Below are 17,351 nucleotides of genomic sequence, written 5' to 3'. Positions count from 1 at the left end.
ATTTCCACTGAAGAACCTTAACCTGCAGCAAGTGCTAAATATGTGAAAAAGACATAGGCTTAGGGGCTACGAGATAAGAAATGGAGTTCATTCACCCGTCTTCTGAAAATAGGCTGCTCACCTCCTTATGCTTTCCAAGTCAAGGACAGTAATTTTAAACCTTTGCTGCATTTTTAGAATCAAAGAGCTCAGATTCTGAGTGCACCTCCAGAGTTTGATACACTGGCCTGGAGTACAGCCTGAGAGAGGATTTTAAGAGCTCAGGTGATTCCAGGGTGCCCACTGCCAGTGCCTTCAAGAAGGCAGTGAACGAGCATCACAGGCAGGGTATTCTGAGGGACTCATCCGTAGGGATCGTACATGACATTTTTATCTCTTTGGCTATCCAAAGCTTAGGGCGTTTTCTTTGATATCTGTTGATATTCAAGACTCAGCTTCCCTCTCCCCTTCCAGACATGTTCCAGTTAGAAATGCCAGATTGAGTGACCTCTCAAAGCATGGAGTTACTACCTAAAACTTCTGCCCATCCAACCAGGCCAAGGCACATGAGGATCTCCAGAAAACATAGGGCAAAAATCAAAAATGACCATTGACGAGTTTGTAAAACCCCTTCACCACTAAGAGCCCACTGATAATGTAATCGGTGTTCTAGTCTTTTAGATTCTGCTAAGAAACAGATTCCAATACTGTGTGTGGTGCTAAAAACCTACAGCAGGGCCGCAAGCATGCTCAGCACATGCTCGAGCACTGAGCTGTGCCCCTAGCCAGGAAATGCGTTTCTGCTGTGGGGCAGCCTTACTTCCCCAGGGGACCATGGGCAGCTCAGACACAGCTCGCAGCAGAGCTTAACAGTTTAACAGTCTGGGCTCCCAAGAAGGCAGCCTGTACTCTACCGTCGACAAGTTGTGAGCCATTCCTCTGTGGGAAAACTCTCAAGTCATCAAGAGAATCTCAACAAAACCAAGGAGATGAGTTAGTGAAAGAGCTAGGGCACGGCCTCTGGGCTGGCTTGTAGGTGGCCTCCCACCTCCAAAGAAATGGTGCTAGAGGCAGAGGATGGCAAAGCTCACCTTTAGGACACAAACTTACATTTACTTTTCTTATCCTCTTAGAGCTGAAGTTCAAATGGACACGCCAGCAAGTGGGAAGCCTCCACATGACTCAGTCGTCTCCCACATAACTCATATCTAGGGATCTATTCCTGACCAAGTTTCCATGCCTATGTTTCTCCTCTTTGCTCCACTCTACAGCATTCCTTTACCTTCGTAATACAGATGAATTCAAGCCATCCCTCCCCCTTCATTAAAATACCAGACTTTGCTTCTGATTCTTTCCAGTAGTTCATTCTTTACTGCTTCCTCCAATACTCGTCATCAGAAATAATTTCGATGTTTTCATGAGCTTTATGAAATAGCATTGTTAAAGAGGAGATTAAATTTAAGTTCCCAAGTTCATTTATGGAGATACTGTGCAAAGGTAATTGTGAAGTAGTACATATAGAATTTGATAGTTGTAAAACCTACTATAATCCTATGATTTGGAGTTACTCTTCATTGAGGATGTCCGTTTTTCTACGGGTGTGTTCCTTAGTATACATGATCCTTTGGTTTTTGAGTGTGAAAAGTTTTGTACTGTACAAATTCAAGAAAGGAAGTTTCCAAAGATATGATGGATGTACAAGTCAAAGGCAGCAGGAAGAAAGCCCAAGACCGCTCAAGGATTGCCTAAGTGGCATAGGAAGGCCTATCATGGAAACGGGTAGAAAAGTACTTGAGCCCCGACTTCTGCTTGTCCAAAAAAATAAAGCCAGCCTCTTGAACTGACAACTCAGGCTCTTTTAGAGTATCATTTAAGGATGAAGATTTGAAGTTCCAGCTCAACAAGAACTTGAACTGCTGGAGGTCGGGAAACTAAGGCACATTGAAAGATGTTCGGTCAAGAGATTCAAACAGAGCATGGCAGCTCACAGGTGACCCAGAGATGAAGCCGACTAGATGACTATACAAAAGTCACCTCCCTGATGATTCAGACATGTAGACAATGTGTCCTGCAGAAGGAAACCCGCTCCTGGAAGATTAACAATGAAGACGTAACCACCACCCTGCCGCCTACAAGTGTTTCACAATTGCCCAAAAGATTCCGATCCATTTTCGACAGCTGTAATACAGATTTAGGAATGTCGGAGCAGCACGCCTTCATATAACCCTCTGCTTCTAGTCACTGTTGGAAACCAAAGCAGCCCTCAATGGAGGTGAACTGAGCTAGGGGTGTCTGTCCCTAGTGGGACAATTCTGACACCGCCCTCTACTTCACAGGTCACATGGCAGAGAATTCACCTTCTTTGTAATGCTTTCATATTCCAATAGTTTTTAGGAGAAACTTGGGAAATAGGCTAGGTCCTTGCTAGTCCTTCTGCAGGAAAAAAGCTCACTTTACCACCATCCCTGGTTTTCCTGTCCCTGCTTGGAGCCGTGGCACTGCTTCTCCTGAGAAGACACAGCTGGGCTACAGGAAATTTCCAGATCTAGCCCCCAAGTGTGACAGTCAGATGTGCGCCAAAAATCTCTTTAATATGTCCCAAGAGACATCTTCAGCTCAAATTCCTCTACTAAAAGATAAGTTTAATTAAAATCCACAAATTCTGTTAGAACACAAGTTTGGAGGGTTAGGTTTTTTGGGGGGAAAGCCTTGCTGCATTCCAGATGTATCTTAAGCGCACAGAACAGCAGTTGGTGCACGGTAAGCACCCAGCACCCACAGACTGAAAGCTATTGGTGAGACTGCAATTAGTAAATGGCTTCATGGCAGAGACCTAGCTTGGCAGAAGAGGAGCTGCAGATGTCATAGCTATTTACTTTTTCATCCGCAAAACAAAAGCAATGAGTTAGAACAGAATGAGACCTTTGTTCTCCAGATAGTCCGCAAACCCCAGCTTGGGCAGCCCCTTTAGCTCACAGAAGTGCTTGGGTCCTGCTGAGCAGGAAGACAGATATCGGGAAGCCGAACAGCAACTGATGTGGACAGATTGAAATACAAACCACCTCCTGAGAAAAGAGGATCTAAAATAAAGGATGCATTTGGTTTTTCCAGGTGCACCCCCCTCCCAGCTTCATTTGGGAAAGATGAAGTTAACCAGAGGAAGTCAGGCAGCAATCATTACAACAATACGAACGAATAGCAACCAGTTCCATCTCCAAGGATACAGCCTGATCGGGCAGCCTCTTGTGCCTGGTTTAGTTGTCAGTGGTTGCTAGTCACTTTCTGAGAAGGCGTGAGAAGAGACAGAACCTTGCCTTAGCCCACCCGTTCTTGTGGAGGAAGGTATCATCCTCCCCTTCAGACCAACAGGTGAGCCACAGGTCCCCAGGTATTTAAAGTAGCAAGTCCATGACATTAGCAACAGCCCCGAGAATCCAGCACTAGTAACATGTTGACAGCTAACGTGAAGCACGCAGAGCTGGGGACCAAGGAAAATGTCATCACTTCCCAGAGGAGCAGTTCATCCCTGGTTTCTACAAGAGCATCCCAGTCTCTCAGCTTTTAAAGGACACACACTTAGGCCTCCTAGGACTTCTGTTATTGCCCAACAGGTTTAAGTCAAATCTCAGCACTCTTTCCTTTAAAAGGCATTCACTCATTAGCCAATGTGCCTCGGCCACTGCATCCAGGCATAGGCTGGCCTCTGAGGATATGGCTGGGAATAAGACAATGATCCGTGCCCTCAGAGAGCAGATAGTCCAGTGCTACAGTCAGCCTGGTGCACATGAGAAGCCACCTTCCCCACATGGAATTTTGGCCCTCTGTAAAAGACTACACTCCATCCCCACCTCTTCAACTTTTGTTCCTACCATTCCTCCCAGTAGGATATGGTTGGTTGTGAAAACACTGCTTTCTGAAAAGGGACTCACAGGACCTGCAAGAGCCAACAATTCAGAACGATCTGCCATGCCTGTCCTGGGTGTGCCAACACAGGATGGGAGGCAACAGATGTTTCTCAAAGAGAAGCCTTCACGACCCTGGGCAAAGGGCACACCTCTGGTCATCTGCAAAACGTGGTAACCAAGTTTTAGAAGGCTATGTCCTCCCGCTGATCTATGGCCTTGGGTAGATAGTACCTTGGGAAAATTAACATCTTTGCTCCCCAAGTTACAGAACTGCCCCACACTTGGGGAAACATCTAGAAACAAAGCATGTTAGCTGGTGGAGCCATTTCTGGCTGTGGTCTAGATACTCTTCAGAAGTACTGTAAAGTTCCAGAAGTCCATATATAAGCAGTGTCCATTGAGCACCTCCTTCAAGGACACAGTGCCACATTTAATGAGATGCAGCAATGACAGGAGGGAACACTTACCCAGCACTTCCCGTTTTCAGTCTCTGAATGTTTGGCCTCTATAACTCAACCTTTTCAGCCGCCCTATGACTTCAGCACTAGCAGGATGCTTGTTTTGTGAAGACAAAGCCTGGAGATTTAAGAACTGGTCAAGATCGTGAAACAAAAGCTGAGATTCAGAAGGCAGCAAAATGTGTCAGTATTTTGCCATGATCAAAACCCCTCCATGGGGCCTGATCCGAATAGTGCTTTCACTGCAACTTTCCTTCACTTTCCTCCACAATTAGAGCCCACTGCTGTCACTCCTATGGCATTGCCCTAGTTAAATGTTCATCTTGGTCTACAAACTCTAAGTGAAGGCAACTGCAAAAATAGCACAGCCTCCATGTTCTGGTAGGAATTGCAACATACTTGCATCATCTCAAAGTCAGTTTCTGCACCCTTGACTCATCTTTCCCATGGGAACAATCAGCCACCCTGAGCAAAAGTATTCCCTATGTATAAGGGATCCCTCAGGTGAACTCATGTAGGAACACAGGCATGCCTGAGGCAGGAGGAACACTGGTGCCCCTCTCCACCTGGAGGTCCGTGAGTCAAGGGAGCAGGAAGTCAGCTAGTACAGTTGAGACACCCAAGATGCTAAAGATCCACTAAGAAAACTCTTCTTCCTGGCTGCTTATCTCAACCCCATCATAAGCACTGAACTATACAACTTCAAACTCCATTGTACGATGTAGCATATTGGCTGCAGTTTGTAAAACTTTAGTCTTTAAGCCTGTAAACTACAGAAGATCCGAGACTGGATTCTTTTATCCTCATTCTCTAGGACTATTTTGAGCTAATAGTTAAGGATTTATTAAGGAATAAAATTAGAATGTTTATTGGATACAGTCTCAAACCTAAAATCTGGGTTTTATTCGTGTTTGGCACACAACATTCTTTAAAGAAACCATTTATCATTTTATTGGTGTAAAACCCAATAAGATTAAACAAACCTTTTGTTTAAACTACATGGTTTAGGAAAGGAAAATATCAAGTTGTGGGAAAAGCTGACAGCCACAGAAGAGCAATACCATAACATGTGCTTGGTTTGGCTGCAATAAATTCATAGTTACGATCAGAGTCGGGGTGCGATTTATCTGAACTACTGATCCTACTTCAAATGCCAAGCAGATTCCTTCCCTTTAAACTCCTCACTTAAAGCGGTCACTGGCATTATTGCAAAAGCATTTAAACTGGGGATTCAGCAAATTCACCTTGGAGGTAGACAGTCTACAAGGACATCAACCAAGACTAGAAAATCCTAAACGGAAGGAAAGTTGTGCATTTATGAAGCCAGTTTTGCATACAATAAAGTCAATTACCCAAGATAGACCTCAAAGGGAAATAAAAAGACTATTGTGGATAGATGTAGATGGTTTGGTTTCTTATGAAACCATCTTGAAATGCAGCGCCATCCAAATTTAGTCTGCCTTAGATCCTAAATCTGGAACAGTCATCCCATCCATAGGCACCTCCAGGATAATGACAAGGCCCAGGCTTTGAAGCCAGACCAACCTGGATGCAAGTCTTGGCTCTGAGACCTTAGCTTTGAGATGGTGGGCATGCTACTTAGTCCCATTTAATCCCGTTTCTGGTTCCCCTCTGCAAGACTAGTAGTGCAAATGCTAAAGTGTGGGTCTGTGGGTTAGTGTATGTAAAGTGCATAAGAGTGCCAGGTTACTAGGCAACTGCTCTACTTTTCATTCATAAGATGACAAGAGCTGAAATGTGCTTAGGTGAAGCCACAGGAGTTTCAGGGATAGGGAGACTACTTCGAGACAACCTTTAAGTCATATAGGTCACCATACACTTTTGGTTATCATGGCAGATCAGATCTCATCTACCATGCTTGTTTTAGTTACATCTACTTTCCATATCAGTGACTTCCTAAAGTGTTTTTCAGTTAATTTCTCTTGTGCTGATAAACGTTCACCAAGAACACCTGGAAAGGGTGGGATTCTACCTAGTCCACATTCCCTGGGACTATAATGTTACATAACCCATCAGTCAAGTCTTTGCAGAGTGATTTCCTGGCAAGCAGGTGGTTCTTATTTTAGGTTGATTTGATGAAAGTGCCAACTGCTCACTCTTCCATGGATAGTTCCATGCTCCTAATGGGTCCACAAATCAATTTACGTTCCAGGATTACAAACCCCATTTTCTATGGCAGTGCTTCAAGGTTTGATGTCCATCTCATTAATAAATCATAATTTGTATCAGTCTACAGATTTAGGGGTCTGGGGAAGCTGCTTAAAATTTTGACTAACACCCAGATGATACAGTGGGTTTCTAGACTACACTTGAAGCAGTAAGGGCCACAGGCCCAGGACAGTCAGTTCTCTTACCAAGGACACAGCATTCTGCCATGCTCAAGGCTCGAGAGCAGGATGAAGGTATCAACTGCCAACTGAGGTGAAGTTACAGGAATAGTGTAAGAGCAATGGAATGGAATGCCCATGGAACTCGACTTCCATGGGGCCGAGGGCCAAGTGAATCTAAGAACTAAAGTAAATTCTGAGGGACTTTTTCCAGGCTGAAAAAAAAACTCTCCCACCCAGAAACTCCTTACACTTTTCCTCGAGACCAAAATACCCTCCGCTCCCATACACTTTGGGGTAGCTGTCAGTAAACACATTTGGAGGCACTGATAGTGTGTGGTTAAGACAGGGCAAGAAATATTTAAGTGTATAGTGACCTAAATAGGTTGTTGCTTTAAGAAATTTGAAAAAAGTTGGTAGTAATAGCATAACCATCAGGCATATCGGATTTCTGAAACCCCAATATGCACTGTGCAAACTTTCACCAGTTTGTGAAGTCTGACCTTTTAGGACCGAATGAACAAAGCATCTCAGACATTTTCCATGTTAAAGGCTTTAAACGGCAGTGATGGCAAAACATGTCCTGAGGACCACTGTGGTCGGTTGTGTGGGGCTGGAACTAGGCAAGCCATCCTGCTCCCCACCCCACCAGGTCATTGCACCAGCTGGGCCACTGTGCTCACCCAGTTCTAACCACTGAAAGTCTTTACCAGCCAAGTCAAGCATCTTTTATCCTCTAACACCTAGTTCAGTCATCACCCTCCATGTGACAGGAGATAGGACCCTTCCCAAGCCCAAGCAGCTAGTGATTCATACAGGTGATGGTTATTTCATTGCTATTTCCAAAGCAATTTAAAACCATGAGCACGAATGTAACTGGTAGGTACCTTTGAACCACAAAATTAACCAGCCCTGGAGCCACTGTACATCTGAGCCTTTGCTTGCAGCCAGAGTGTTCTGATCGACTCAGCAGCTACAACATAAAACTTCAAGTACAGTCCTGGGATTTGCTGTTGCCTTTTACTACCCAAAAGTTATCCCAGTATACTGGGATAACACTACTTAGTATACTAAGTAGTGTTGAGTCTCAGAGGCAGATTTTGGTATAAGAATGTCATCCCAGTAACTTGGGTAGTATCATTAAAAGGCCAACCACCAGGTGTGTACCTCCTAAGTCCAGAGACTGGATCAGAAGCCAAGAATTGAATGAGGAAAATTCCAAGTCGGCCCTCACCTCCAAAATGCTGTAAGCACAAACGGCAGTTCTCCCCTTTGGGAGAGGAGAACCAACTGTTCTTACCTCCTGTTGGTTGATAGGAGCCACCTGGGGAACATTATGAAATTAGATTCCTTAGTTCTAACAAGCAGCCGAGTGATAGATATGACACCCAGGTGTGTTGGGTCACATTTTCATAAAAAAAATCATTTCTGGTATCAACAATCTTGACGTTTGTTTTCTTCACTGGAGAACATCAACCACCCACGATTCTCCCCCAAGGCCTTGTCAGTGATAACCGTCTCTTGACATGTGTCAGGACAGTGTAAGTGAAAGTCTTTCCTCGTTGACTATTTTCAAAACAAAAACACCAGAAGTCATTTACCTTCGCCATGCCCCACCGGTTACACCCACAGTTCAACCCATTCTCCTGGCAACTCTTTCCTTTTCCATCTCCACCAAGCAAGAATTTCAGAGGGTGATAATCATTCCCAGGGTTTGAGGGCACTCCAGATGCAACTCCGTTGTCCTTCCTTGCTTTGGCCCACCCATAACAAAGGTTTGCACCAAGGAGAAGGCACCCAGCACGTCCCAGTGTAAACCCAGCCCCAGTTTGGTAGCGCGTCTCCACACCGCCCCTCTGCAGCGCGGCGTTTCCCATGTAGGGTGCGCGGCGGCGGACTCCGCAGAGCCCCGGGGCTTACCTGAAACACGTCGTGAGTTCGCCTGAAGACTTCAAACACGGGTATTTGGTTGTAGAAATCTTGTTTTCCGAGCAGATTTCTCTGAGAAAGTTGGGGGGGGGGGAGAGAAACGTCAGCAGGAGAGCTAAGGGCAGCGGGAGCCCTGGGATCTGCGTCCTGGCGCGCGGAGCAGGCGCGGGTCCCCGAGCGCGTAGCCACCAGCCAGAAGAGGCTCGCAACCGGGCGACCTCAGTCCCCAGCCCAGAGGGACGCTGAGGAGGCTGGCCGCAGGGAGACGCAGCGCCCCAGCCCACGGATACGGGGAGCCCAGGCTGCTTGCTCCACGGGAGCGGAGGTACGAGTCGCCCAGGGCAGATGGGCAGCCTGCAGGAGGCCAGAGGGGCCGAGGCGTGCGGAACTCCGCGGAGGTGGGCGGTGGGAGGACCCGCGCACCCCGCCGGAGCTCGCCCACCGCTGGCGCCGATGGCGCTTACCTGTCGCTGTCCTCGGAGTTCTCCCGGTAGGTCCACGTGTGTCCCAGCGCCAGGAGCAGCAGCAGCGGACCCAGGCTCCGGCCCAGCTGCCCCCGGACCGCTCCTCCCCGGCTCGGAGGAGGTGGCGGCACCATCAGGGAGGCTCCGGGCTTCTTCCCCGCGCCGGAGCTCTCTTCCCGCCCGGCGGTCGGGCTTCTCCGTGGCCGCCGCTTTCCTTCTCCCCGGCAGGGGGCGCCAGAGAGCGGGGGCGTTTGCACCACCTGTACAAAGCGCAGGGTCTGCAGGGGGTTACCGGGCTGGGGGTGTCAGGCTGGGTGTCCCGTACTGAGTGCAGACTCTACCGAGGGGGGGCGTTTATCTGCCGGCGTGAGGATCCCAGGGCCAGGGCTGCCAGTTAGGACGTTCGCGCTGGATTGACAGGACTGGCTTGACTTGGCCCTGGACTCGCCCTCCACTCTTCCTCCTCTGGGAGCGGAGAGCCGGGTGGGGAAAGCAGGCGGCTGTTTGCATTTTGCATCAGGGTCGCACGCCTAGGAGGAGGAGCCGATTCTCACCCCGGGAAAGGGGAGGGGAGGAGAGCGATTAATAGGCTTCCTTCCTGCTGTCAGTTGATTTCTAAAGCCTAGGGTCAAGCCGAGGTTTGACTTTTCCCTTTGAGGACCTGCACCCGTGCTTTTCAGCTACCCCAATTTTCCTCTTGGAGCACGGGAGGAGGAAGCTTAGAAGGCTGCAAGAGTCTCCCAAATCTTTTACAGACCTGAAATAGTCCTACTGACCAAGTGGAGGTTTTCCTCACCCACTCTATCTAGCTAGTTACCAAATCTCCTTCACTTACCCTAAGTCGCTTACAAGAAAATCCTCCAGTTTCACTTGTTGGTAAAACTTGCCGCAGCTTCCCCCATAACTCCAGATCGGAACGCACACCATCCTCGCGAGGTGCTCGCCCTGAGCTGCTTTTAACTGATTTTCCACGCCACGCACAGGGTCAGCAACGCCTTGCCCATCAGCAGAGACACCTGGGTGAACCGGGCGGGCACGTGAATCACAGGTCCTGCTACGTGCTGTTTGAGGCAGCCCTGTTTACAGGTACCTTGTAAAACCAGGGAGGGAAGGGTATTGTGATCCGTATAAGTTAGCTCTTAACACTAGTGCACTTCAGGAGTTTTCTGTGCTTGTCAAAGAGAAATTTGAGACAGAGATGTGAACCACAGAACCAAGCAAGTGGTGGTGGCCAAGAATTAATTTGGAAAAGCAAAAGATTTTAATGCCCCATCTGTAACATCTGTGCGTTCTGCCTCTCAGGACTATGTGAGAGGTAGCTTTGCTCACAGTTATCCTGTGCGCATTGGTTAGCTAAGACAGGTGTTTTGATTTACCTGAAATTCTGGTCAGCTGAAAATTTTCATGCACATCACATAACACGCTGGCATTTTTGATAGCAAAGATATTCTCATTCCTCTGTAGAAAGCTTTGTATTTTCCAAAGGTTTTTCCACTTTCCCAATTTGATTCTCACAAAATTCCTTGAACCTCAATGTCTCATTTCTTAGTTCAATACTGTGGCTTTTTTTTTCCTACAAAGCTTACAAAGAGAGAGGAGATGTCCATATAATGCTTGATATTAAAATATGGTCCTGCTAGTTAACAAAAAACAGTTGATTTTCAACTGGTAATTCAAAAGACACTTCAGAATCTTGCAGAACTTTGAGAGTAATCATTTTGAGGTGAGGGGAAAAACCTGGATTTAAACCCAGGCAGTGTGGTTACCTAGATGAGTGAGCAGGCAGTAATTTAACTTTTTGAAATGCAGTTTTCTCATTTGTGAAATGGGGAACTCTCCCTCTTAAATATTTATAATGCAGTAATGCATATAAAGCATTTTTACACAGTGCCTGGCATATATTGCAGCTCAGGAGATTTTTAACTCATTATTTTACACATAAATTATTGCACAGCATGAAAATTGAGGTTTTAGGTTTCTAGATTTCTAGCTTTTCACTTTTTAGATAAAGAGGAGCCTTATTTCACAGCAGTTCCTTGAGTTCCTAAAGAGAGACCTCACTAAGCACATGAAAAATAAACCCATCCTGGAGTTTATCAAAACTGATCACTTTAAATTGTGCCAGAAAAGTGCTTGATCCCATCTTGGAAGGGAAAGGTCATCTTTCAGGCAGAAGGTTCCATATTTATTTTCTTAACAGTTACTCTGTTTTGAAAACTTGCCATTTTTTTTTCTCATCTTCACTTGTTTTGTTTTGCTACTATTGCATTATGGATACTGGTTCTACATAGAGCATGGTGTAAGAGATTAGTTATTGGCTTTGTTAAGTAGTACTTACTGAGCCACGTGTGTGGACATGTAGCCTTTCAAGAAAAGTAATGCATGCTACAAAAAGATTTTTTAAAAAATGGAGCCATGTCCATAATATGAAACTGTGTGGCACAAAATTGTGTCAGAGCTGCTTATTTTTGGTTCTCTATACCCAGCACCTATGAGGAGGAGGGGCTAGATACTCTACAGAGAAACTTCAGATTTGCCTGGAGAGGAATCTTATGAGTAGGTGGTCAGAGCATTTCTGCAAGAAGTGAGCAACTGAGACACTTTTTAAAACCCTTTGGCTCCAGGCCTGGAATGTCAACCCATTGGTAGCTACTGACAGCAGATATTAATTGTTGACATGAGAGAGGGAGGAGCTTGGGCCAGAATGCAGAGCCTAGCGGAAGGAGCTGTGGAGGACCATATATGGATACCAGTTACTGAAAAGTTAAACAGTCCTGCAAAAGACAAATTGCATTTGCTCAGACTGCAGGCTGGGAGATGCTAGTAAGTGCCGAGGCTGCATGTGGTAGGAACCTCAACAGTCTTAGGTTTTCTGTCCTCATACCCATGTTCTCTCCAGGACCTCCCAGACCCATGTGAGCCCAGTTCATCTGCACCATCACCTCATCTATGAACCCCTGGTGTAAGAGAACCTGCCCCTTGCTCCTTCATAGACTGTTGCAAAGATTAATGACATGGACCTAAATGCTCCTGGGGGGAGGTGCTGTGTTGTTATGTCTTTTCAGTAATGTTTTCCATATAGACCTGTCAGCTGCCCTGAAACAAACCAGATACTGGAAAGCTACACAATTCACCAGCATGTCCTAGGGGCTTGGGGCTGTGCCCAGGGCTCTTAGAGCAGTCTTTGCTACAGGTTAGATTCCCTGGTGGAACTGATATTGTTAAGAAGTAACTGCTAAATGTTGCCTGGGGGTGGCTGAGATCAGCTGGCTGGAAGATAGAAGCCAGTATTCAAAAATAAAGGGGGGGAGGGGCTGAGAATATAACTCAGTGTAGTAAGGTGATTTTTAGCAAGCATGAGGCCCTGAGTTGATTCCCAACACCATGGGGGGAAAAAGAGAAAATAAAAAAATTAGACCACAGGGTAGGTTCTCAAAGGACTTCAACATCTTTATGTATAGTCTTAGAAAAGAAAGATCAACAAAAAAGTTAACATGCTATAAAGAACAGACTACACTAATTGGGACATTTAATTTCCCAAATATTTAATTTTCCTTGTAAAAAATATTTGTGGTGACTCACAAAAATACACTAATTTTTAGTGCATGCATACAAAATAGGGCAGTTCAGGCAAAGGAAAAATCAAGATTGAATAATAAAGCCAAAGTAGCATTCAAGTCCTGTGCTATGTTTAAAGCAGATCACAAATCAGTTTTCAGATTCTCAGAAGACACTTCAGGACAATTGCATGATGAGTTACAAAAGTCCATGTAACCATAAGCAAAGGCCTATCAACTACTTTTTTAAAATGACAGATGTTTCCTGCTGTTCTCCCTAACATGTAGCAACAGTCTCCTGTCTTTAAGGTAAAGGCCTTTCATAGAATCAAGATTCAACAAGGGTAAGCCAAGTTCACGCTGTACTGCAAGGGATCGACATGATAAGATGGACCCCAAATCATCAGGTGACAGAGATAGCTTCCTCCAGTTTCAGTTTTGATTGACATATAGCCAGGTCTACTTAGAGAATGAGGGCTACATCTTAAAAGTGTTGGAGTGTGATAGTCCCCAAGCCAGTGTGAAGGATAGCTTGAGGCAAGAAGAGTCAAAATGTTCTTAGTACAGTTGGAAAGCCCTGGTTTGGAGGTGTGTCCCTTACCTCTGCACTAAGACAGCCTTAGCTTTAACTTGCACAAGTTCTGAATGTTGTTGAAGGTGTGGGTCTCTGGAATTTTCTCCCAAGACAGGAAGAAATGTTTCACACAGTCACACAATTTGTGCCCAATTTTGAAGTAAAAGCAACTTTTAAAGATTAGTTAGCTTTATGTACAGATATGCGACTTTTAGGAGAGAAAAAGTGCAAACAATACAGAAAGAGGAACTTCTTGCTCCTTGGTTGCATGTCTCAAGAATATAAAGAAAATCCTCAGCATCACATTAAGAAAATAAAATAAAGATACTATGTGTTCATCTACAATTAAAATATTTTTTAAAAAGAATAAAATACCTATAGAACCCATGCCATCAAAACATTTGTACTTAATATAAGTAAAAACACAGTGGAGGCCTGTTTATAAACATAATGCCAAGAAAGCTACATTCCTGCAAGTTTTTAATGACCATTGGTGATTTTCCAGGAATTTGGTACATAACTACAAATATTTATGAAGGAATTGGTATGTGCAAACATTGTTCTAAGCACTTTACAGGTATTGCCTCATTTAATCCTCTTGCAATCTTCTGTCATTTATTCTTTTATTCTCTTTATTTTAGAAGTGAGAAAACTGAGGCCGTGGTTTTAATGAAATGTCTGAGGTGGAGTTTAAAAGCAGTTTTGACCCCAAACCCGTGCTCTCAACCCTACACTAAACTGCCTTTTGGACAAGGGAGCCTTAGGGTAGTTTCCTCCTAGACTGGTAAAAATACTCTCTCCTAAGACAATGACTGTATCCTGTGTTTTTTGTTCAGGGACAAATTTTTTTTTTTTTTTTTTTTTTTGGGAAGGCCCAAGGTTCACTGCTGTTGCCAATAACCCTGAGAATCTATCATCATCCATGCACAGATACAGTCCTTCTTCTGCAGCTCTGTCAACCAGTTGGACCCATAAGTTCCCCCCTTTGTGTATTAGCTGACCTCTCTAGCAAATCTGTGTTCATTGGACTGGTCCTCGTGGAGGCAGTGAGTGCTGCTATGGGAATACAGGCTTGAGAAGGAGGCTAGGTTTCCAAACACTTGGAGTTCCAGTGCTTGTGCACACCATCCTTCCAGTCCCATCCCTGGATCTGAAAGAAATCCTTATCAGGTCTAGAATGCTCATGAAGCTCAGAAATTATGAAAACAGGGAGAGTATTTTGGCACTTATCACAAAGAAATACCTGGAGAAAATGGTTGGAGAACTTGAGAGTCCAGCCTCTTCCTTTGGAACCCCTTGATTAGAAACTAAAATCCAGAAAGAACAAAGGAGGGTTGAATGGTTTTAAACAAGGTTTGGGACAGATGGTTGGAGAGCTTTGAATCTCTCTTTCCTTTCCCCCCATTCCCCACCTGTCCCCCAACAACACACTCACAGGTCCCAAACCTGTGAGGTTTGTCTGCAGTGAATGCTTTAAGATCAGCATGGTTCTGCATTCTTGAGTCCTAATCTTTACCAACAATGCAGAATCCCCAAGGAATGCCAGATAAAGTAGGTTGACTTGGTCTGTTTCGCTTAATTAGCACGCATCCCTTTTTGTTTGTGGTGAAACTGGGTAGTTGTTTACCTTCCTTCTGCCTGATCAGTGGTGTTGAGACCTGAATGTATCTCTTAGAGATGTTTATGTGGTTTGGAGCCTCTGAAGAGTGGCATGATCATTCATCGGGGAGCAAACTGAGTCTTTCTGAAGCTACTTCATTTCCACCATCTGTCCGTGGCGTAATTACAATGAGCCTGGAAATCGTGCATTGGCATTTGACATGTATTTGGCTTCTGGTGTCTCCATGTCCCGTAGAGGACTAATGGCCCCTGATCCTGACATTGAACAAGTGACCCTCTCTGAGGCCCAGTCCCTCTCAGGCTGGTGTCACCCCTGAACAGTGGCCCTGATGCTCTGTTGGGTCCCTCTCTCTACCCTCTGCCTTCCGCTTGCTTTCGCGTCCTTTCTCTTTTTCATCCATCATCTGGGCCGTCATTCCTCCCGGGTCCCAGGCTTTCCCTGGTCTTCTTCAGCCTTTACTGTCTCCTTTGTTTGCTCTTCCTCCAAGAAGGTCCCTCCCCGTCTGATGATCCTGTTTCTTCCTCTAAATCATTGGTTATTGACTGAGCGACAATCTGTTACCAGAGGAAATTTGGCAATATCTGGAGACATTCTTAGGTGTCCCCTCAGGGGCGGGGGTGCCTCCCTCACTGGCAACAGGGGCCAGAAGCCAGGAGGCTGCTCATCACCCCGCGAGGCCCAGGGCTGCCCCGCCCCCTCACACAAGGAGGTGTCCTTCAGCTCAAAGGAGCCCAGATTGAGAAATCCTGCTCCGAACAGCCCTTCCTCCATCCCTGCACTCAACTTTAATTTTTTTTTAAACACCGGTTTCCAAATCTCCCTCCCCACATGGCCTTTGGCCTCCTCTCCCTTCTACCCTTAGGGCTCTTTCTTGCCTCCACAGCCTTCTTGAGTCAGCCGCCTTCAGGCCCCTGCTTGGTCCCATCTCCCGCTCCCCAGGCTTCTCCCTCCCCCTCGGCCTTTGTTTTCAAGGCTCAGTTCAGCAGCTACCTTATCTCTCAGCTGTCCTGGAGTGACCCCAGGATCCGTGAAAATATTTTTCTTAGAATTCCACTTATTTTCCAAGTTTTCACAGATCCAAAGCAGTCCTTAAGCTCCATGTTTCTGGTTTCAAAGTCTTTCAAGCATATCACCTGGGCCTGACCCGTGTGGGTGCTGGCCCTCCGCCCCATCCTTCCCGCTCCTTCCTGCCGTGCCCCCCTCAGCTGCCAGGTTGCTGGTCCCAGGGGCTGTTCTCCTGCTTTTGTTTGTGATGATGACACATGTGTTGGTTTGCTTTGTTGGCTTGGTGGTACCCGCTCTTCTCCTTCTGCAAGAGAGGGAAGCAATGTCTTCCCCTACCTTCATTTACCCTTTAAAATAACCAGTGGATGTTGACCAGATGCTGGGCAGTGCTGGGAATGGGAGTAACTAGAGTAGATGAAAGAGAAACTGTCTCCAAATTCTAGAGAACAGACAAGCAAGAAAAGTAACAAGGCACTGAGGCCAAAACCAGCGCTGCCTGCTAGAAGAGGTCAAGGCTACTGGAGCTGAAGGGGGAGAGGCCTTGTTCCTTGGTTCCTGGAACAAGTTACCACAAGCTGAGCAGCTTCACACAGTGCACATGTATCTCACAGCTCTACAGGTCAGAAGTCCAAAATCAGTCTATCTGAGTGAAAATCAAAGCATCAGCAGGATGCAGGATGGATTCCTTCTTTTTTTTTTTTTAATTAGTTGCTCATGACAATACAATGATCTTGACATATCATACATTTGATTCAAATGGGGTATGAATTCTCATTTTTCCAAGTGTACAGGTTGCAGGATCACATTGGTTATACGGTCACGTATATACATACAGCCATACTAGTGTCTGTTGTATTCTGCTGCCCTTCCTATCCCCCCTCCCCTCCCCTCCCATCACCTCTCTCTACCCAATCTACTTGACACATTTCTCTTTTCTTTCTTCCCCCTCACATCATCAAACATGTATTTTTGTATGCGATGAGGGTCTCCTTCCGTCTTCTGTGCAATTCCCCTTCTCCTTTCCCTTTCCCTCCCACCTCTCTTCCCTATTTAGTGGTAATCTTCTTCTCATGCCCTTCAATTCCTTCACAGGCTCCACAGGAGGGTCATTCCTTGATGTTTCTGGCCTCTGGAGGCTGCCTGCTTTTCATGACCTCCGCCTCTTCAGCCGGCAGTGTGACACCCTCTAATCTCTTTTTCTCTGCTGTCCTTGTCACATCTCCTTCTTGGACTCTGTCTCTCCTTCCTCCCTTTTTTAAGAATCCTTGTGATTACACTGGACCTTCCCCATAATCCAGAAAGATCTCCCCATCTGAATATTCTTAATCAAACATGCGAAGTCCTTTTGCCATGTAAGTTTCTGGGAAGAAAGTAGAATGTGGATACCTTGGGGGCCAAAACCCAGGCTACCATACACCTCCCGTTGCTTGGGGTGGGGAGGTGACCTCAGGGAAGAGCACAGTGGAGGCGAAAGAGTAGAGTAAATCAAGGCCCTGGGACGACAGAGTCTG

General features: G+C 45.9%; 1 protein-coding gene and 1 long non-coding RNA gene across 8 annotated transcripts in view; one reads left to right on the top strand and one right to left on the bottom strand.

Annotated features, from left to right (window-relative positions):
• Nucleotides 1-10,110, bottom strand: part of Ccbe1 (collagen and calcium binding EGF domains 1) — a 200,724-nt gene extending 190,614 nt beyond the window's left edge. The window contains exons 1-3 of one of the 5 annotated variants that reach the window (XM_078029935.1): nt 9,919-10,110; nt 9,084-9,613; nt 8,611-8,691 (exon numbers count right to left, since the gene is read on the bottom strand). In XM_078029935.1, the coding sequence (XP_077886061.1) occupies nt 8,611-8,691; nt 9,084-9,217 (215 nt within the window). In that variant the 5' untranslated portion in view covers nt 9,218-9,613; nt 9,919-10,110. Of the gene's footprint in view, nt 1-7,990; nt 8,450-8,610; nt 8,692-9,083; nt 9,681-9,918 lie in introns of those variants that run through there. The other 4 variants (XR_013429525.1, XM_078029934.1, XM_078029936.1 and 1 more) reach the window with 4 other exon arrangements.
• The window catches only part of LOC110597912 (uncharacterized), a 47,764-nt gene continuing 39,017 nt past the window's right edge, over nt 8,605-17,351 (top strand). Inside the window, exons 1-2 of one of the 3 annotated variants that reach the window (XR_013429527.1) lie at nt 8,611-8,944; nt 10,067-10,169. This is a non-coding gene — a long non-coding RNA (uncharacterized LOC110597912). Of the gene's footprint in view, nt 8,945-10,066; nt 10,170-17,351 lie in introns of all 3 variants that reach the window. The other 2 variants (XR_013429528.1, XR_013429526.1) reach the window with 2 other exon arrangements.

This window comes from Ictidomys tridecemlineatus, chromosome 13, assembly GCF_052094955.1.
Source record: "Ictidomys tridecemlineatus isolate mIctTri1 chromosome 13, mIctTri1.hap1, whole genome shotgun sequence".
NCBI lineage: Eukaryota > Metazoa > Chordata > Mammalia > Rodentia > Sciuridae > Ictidomys > Ictidomys tridecemlineatus.
Note: the sequence above shows the minus strand (reverse complement) of the source record. Positions and strands in the feature narration are given on the sequence as shown.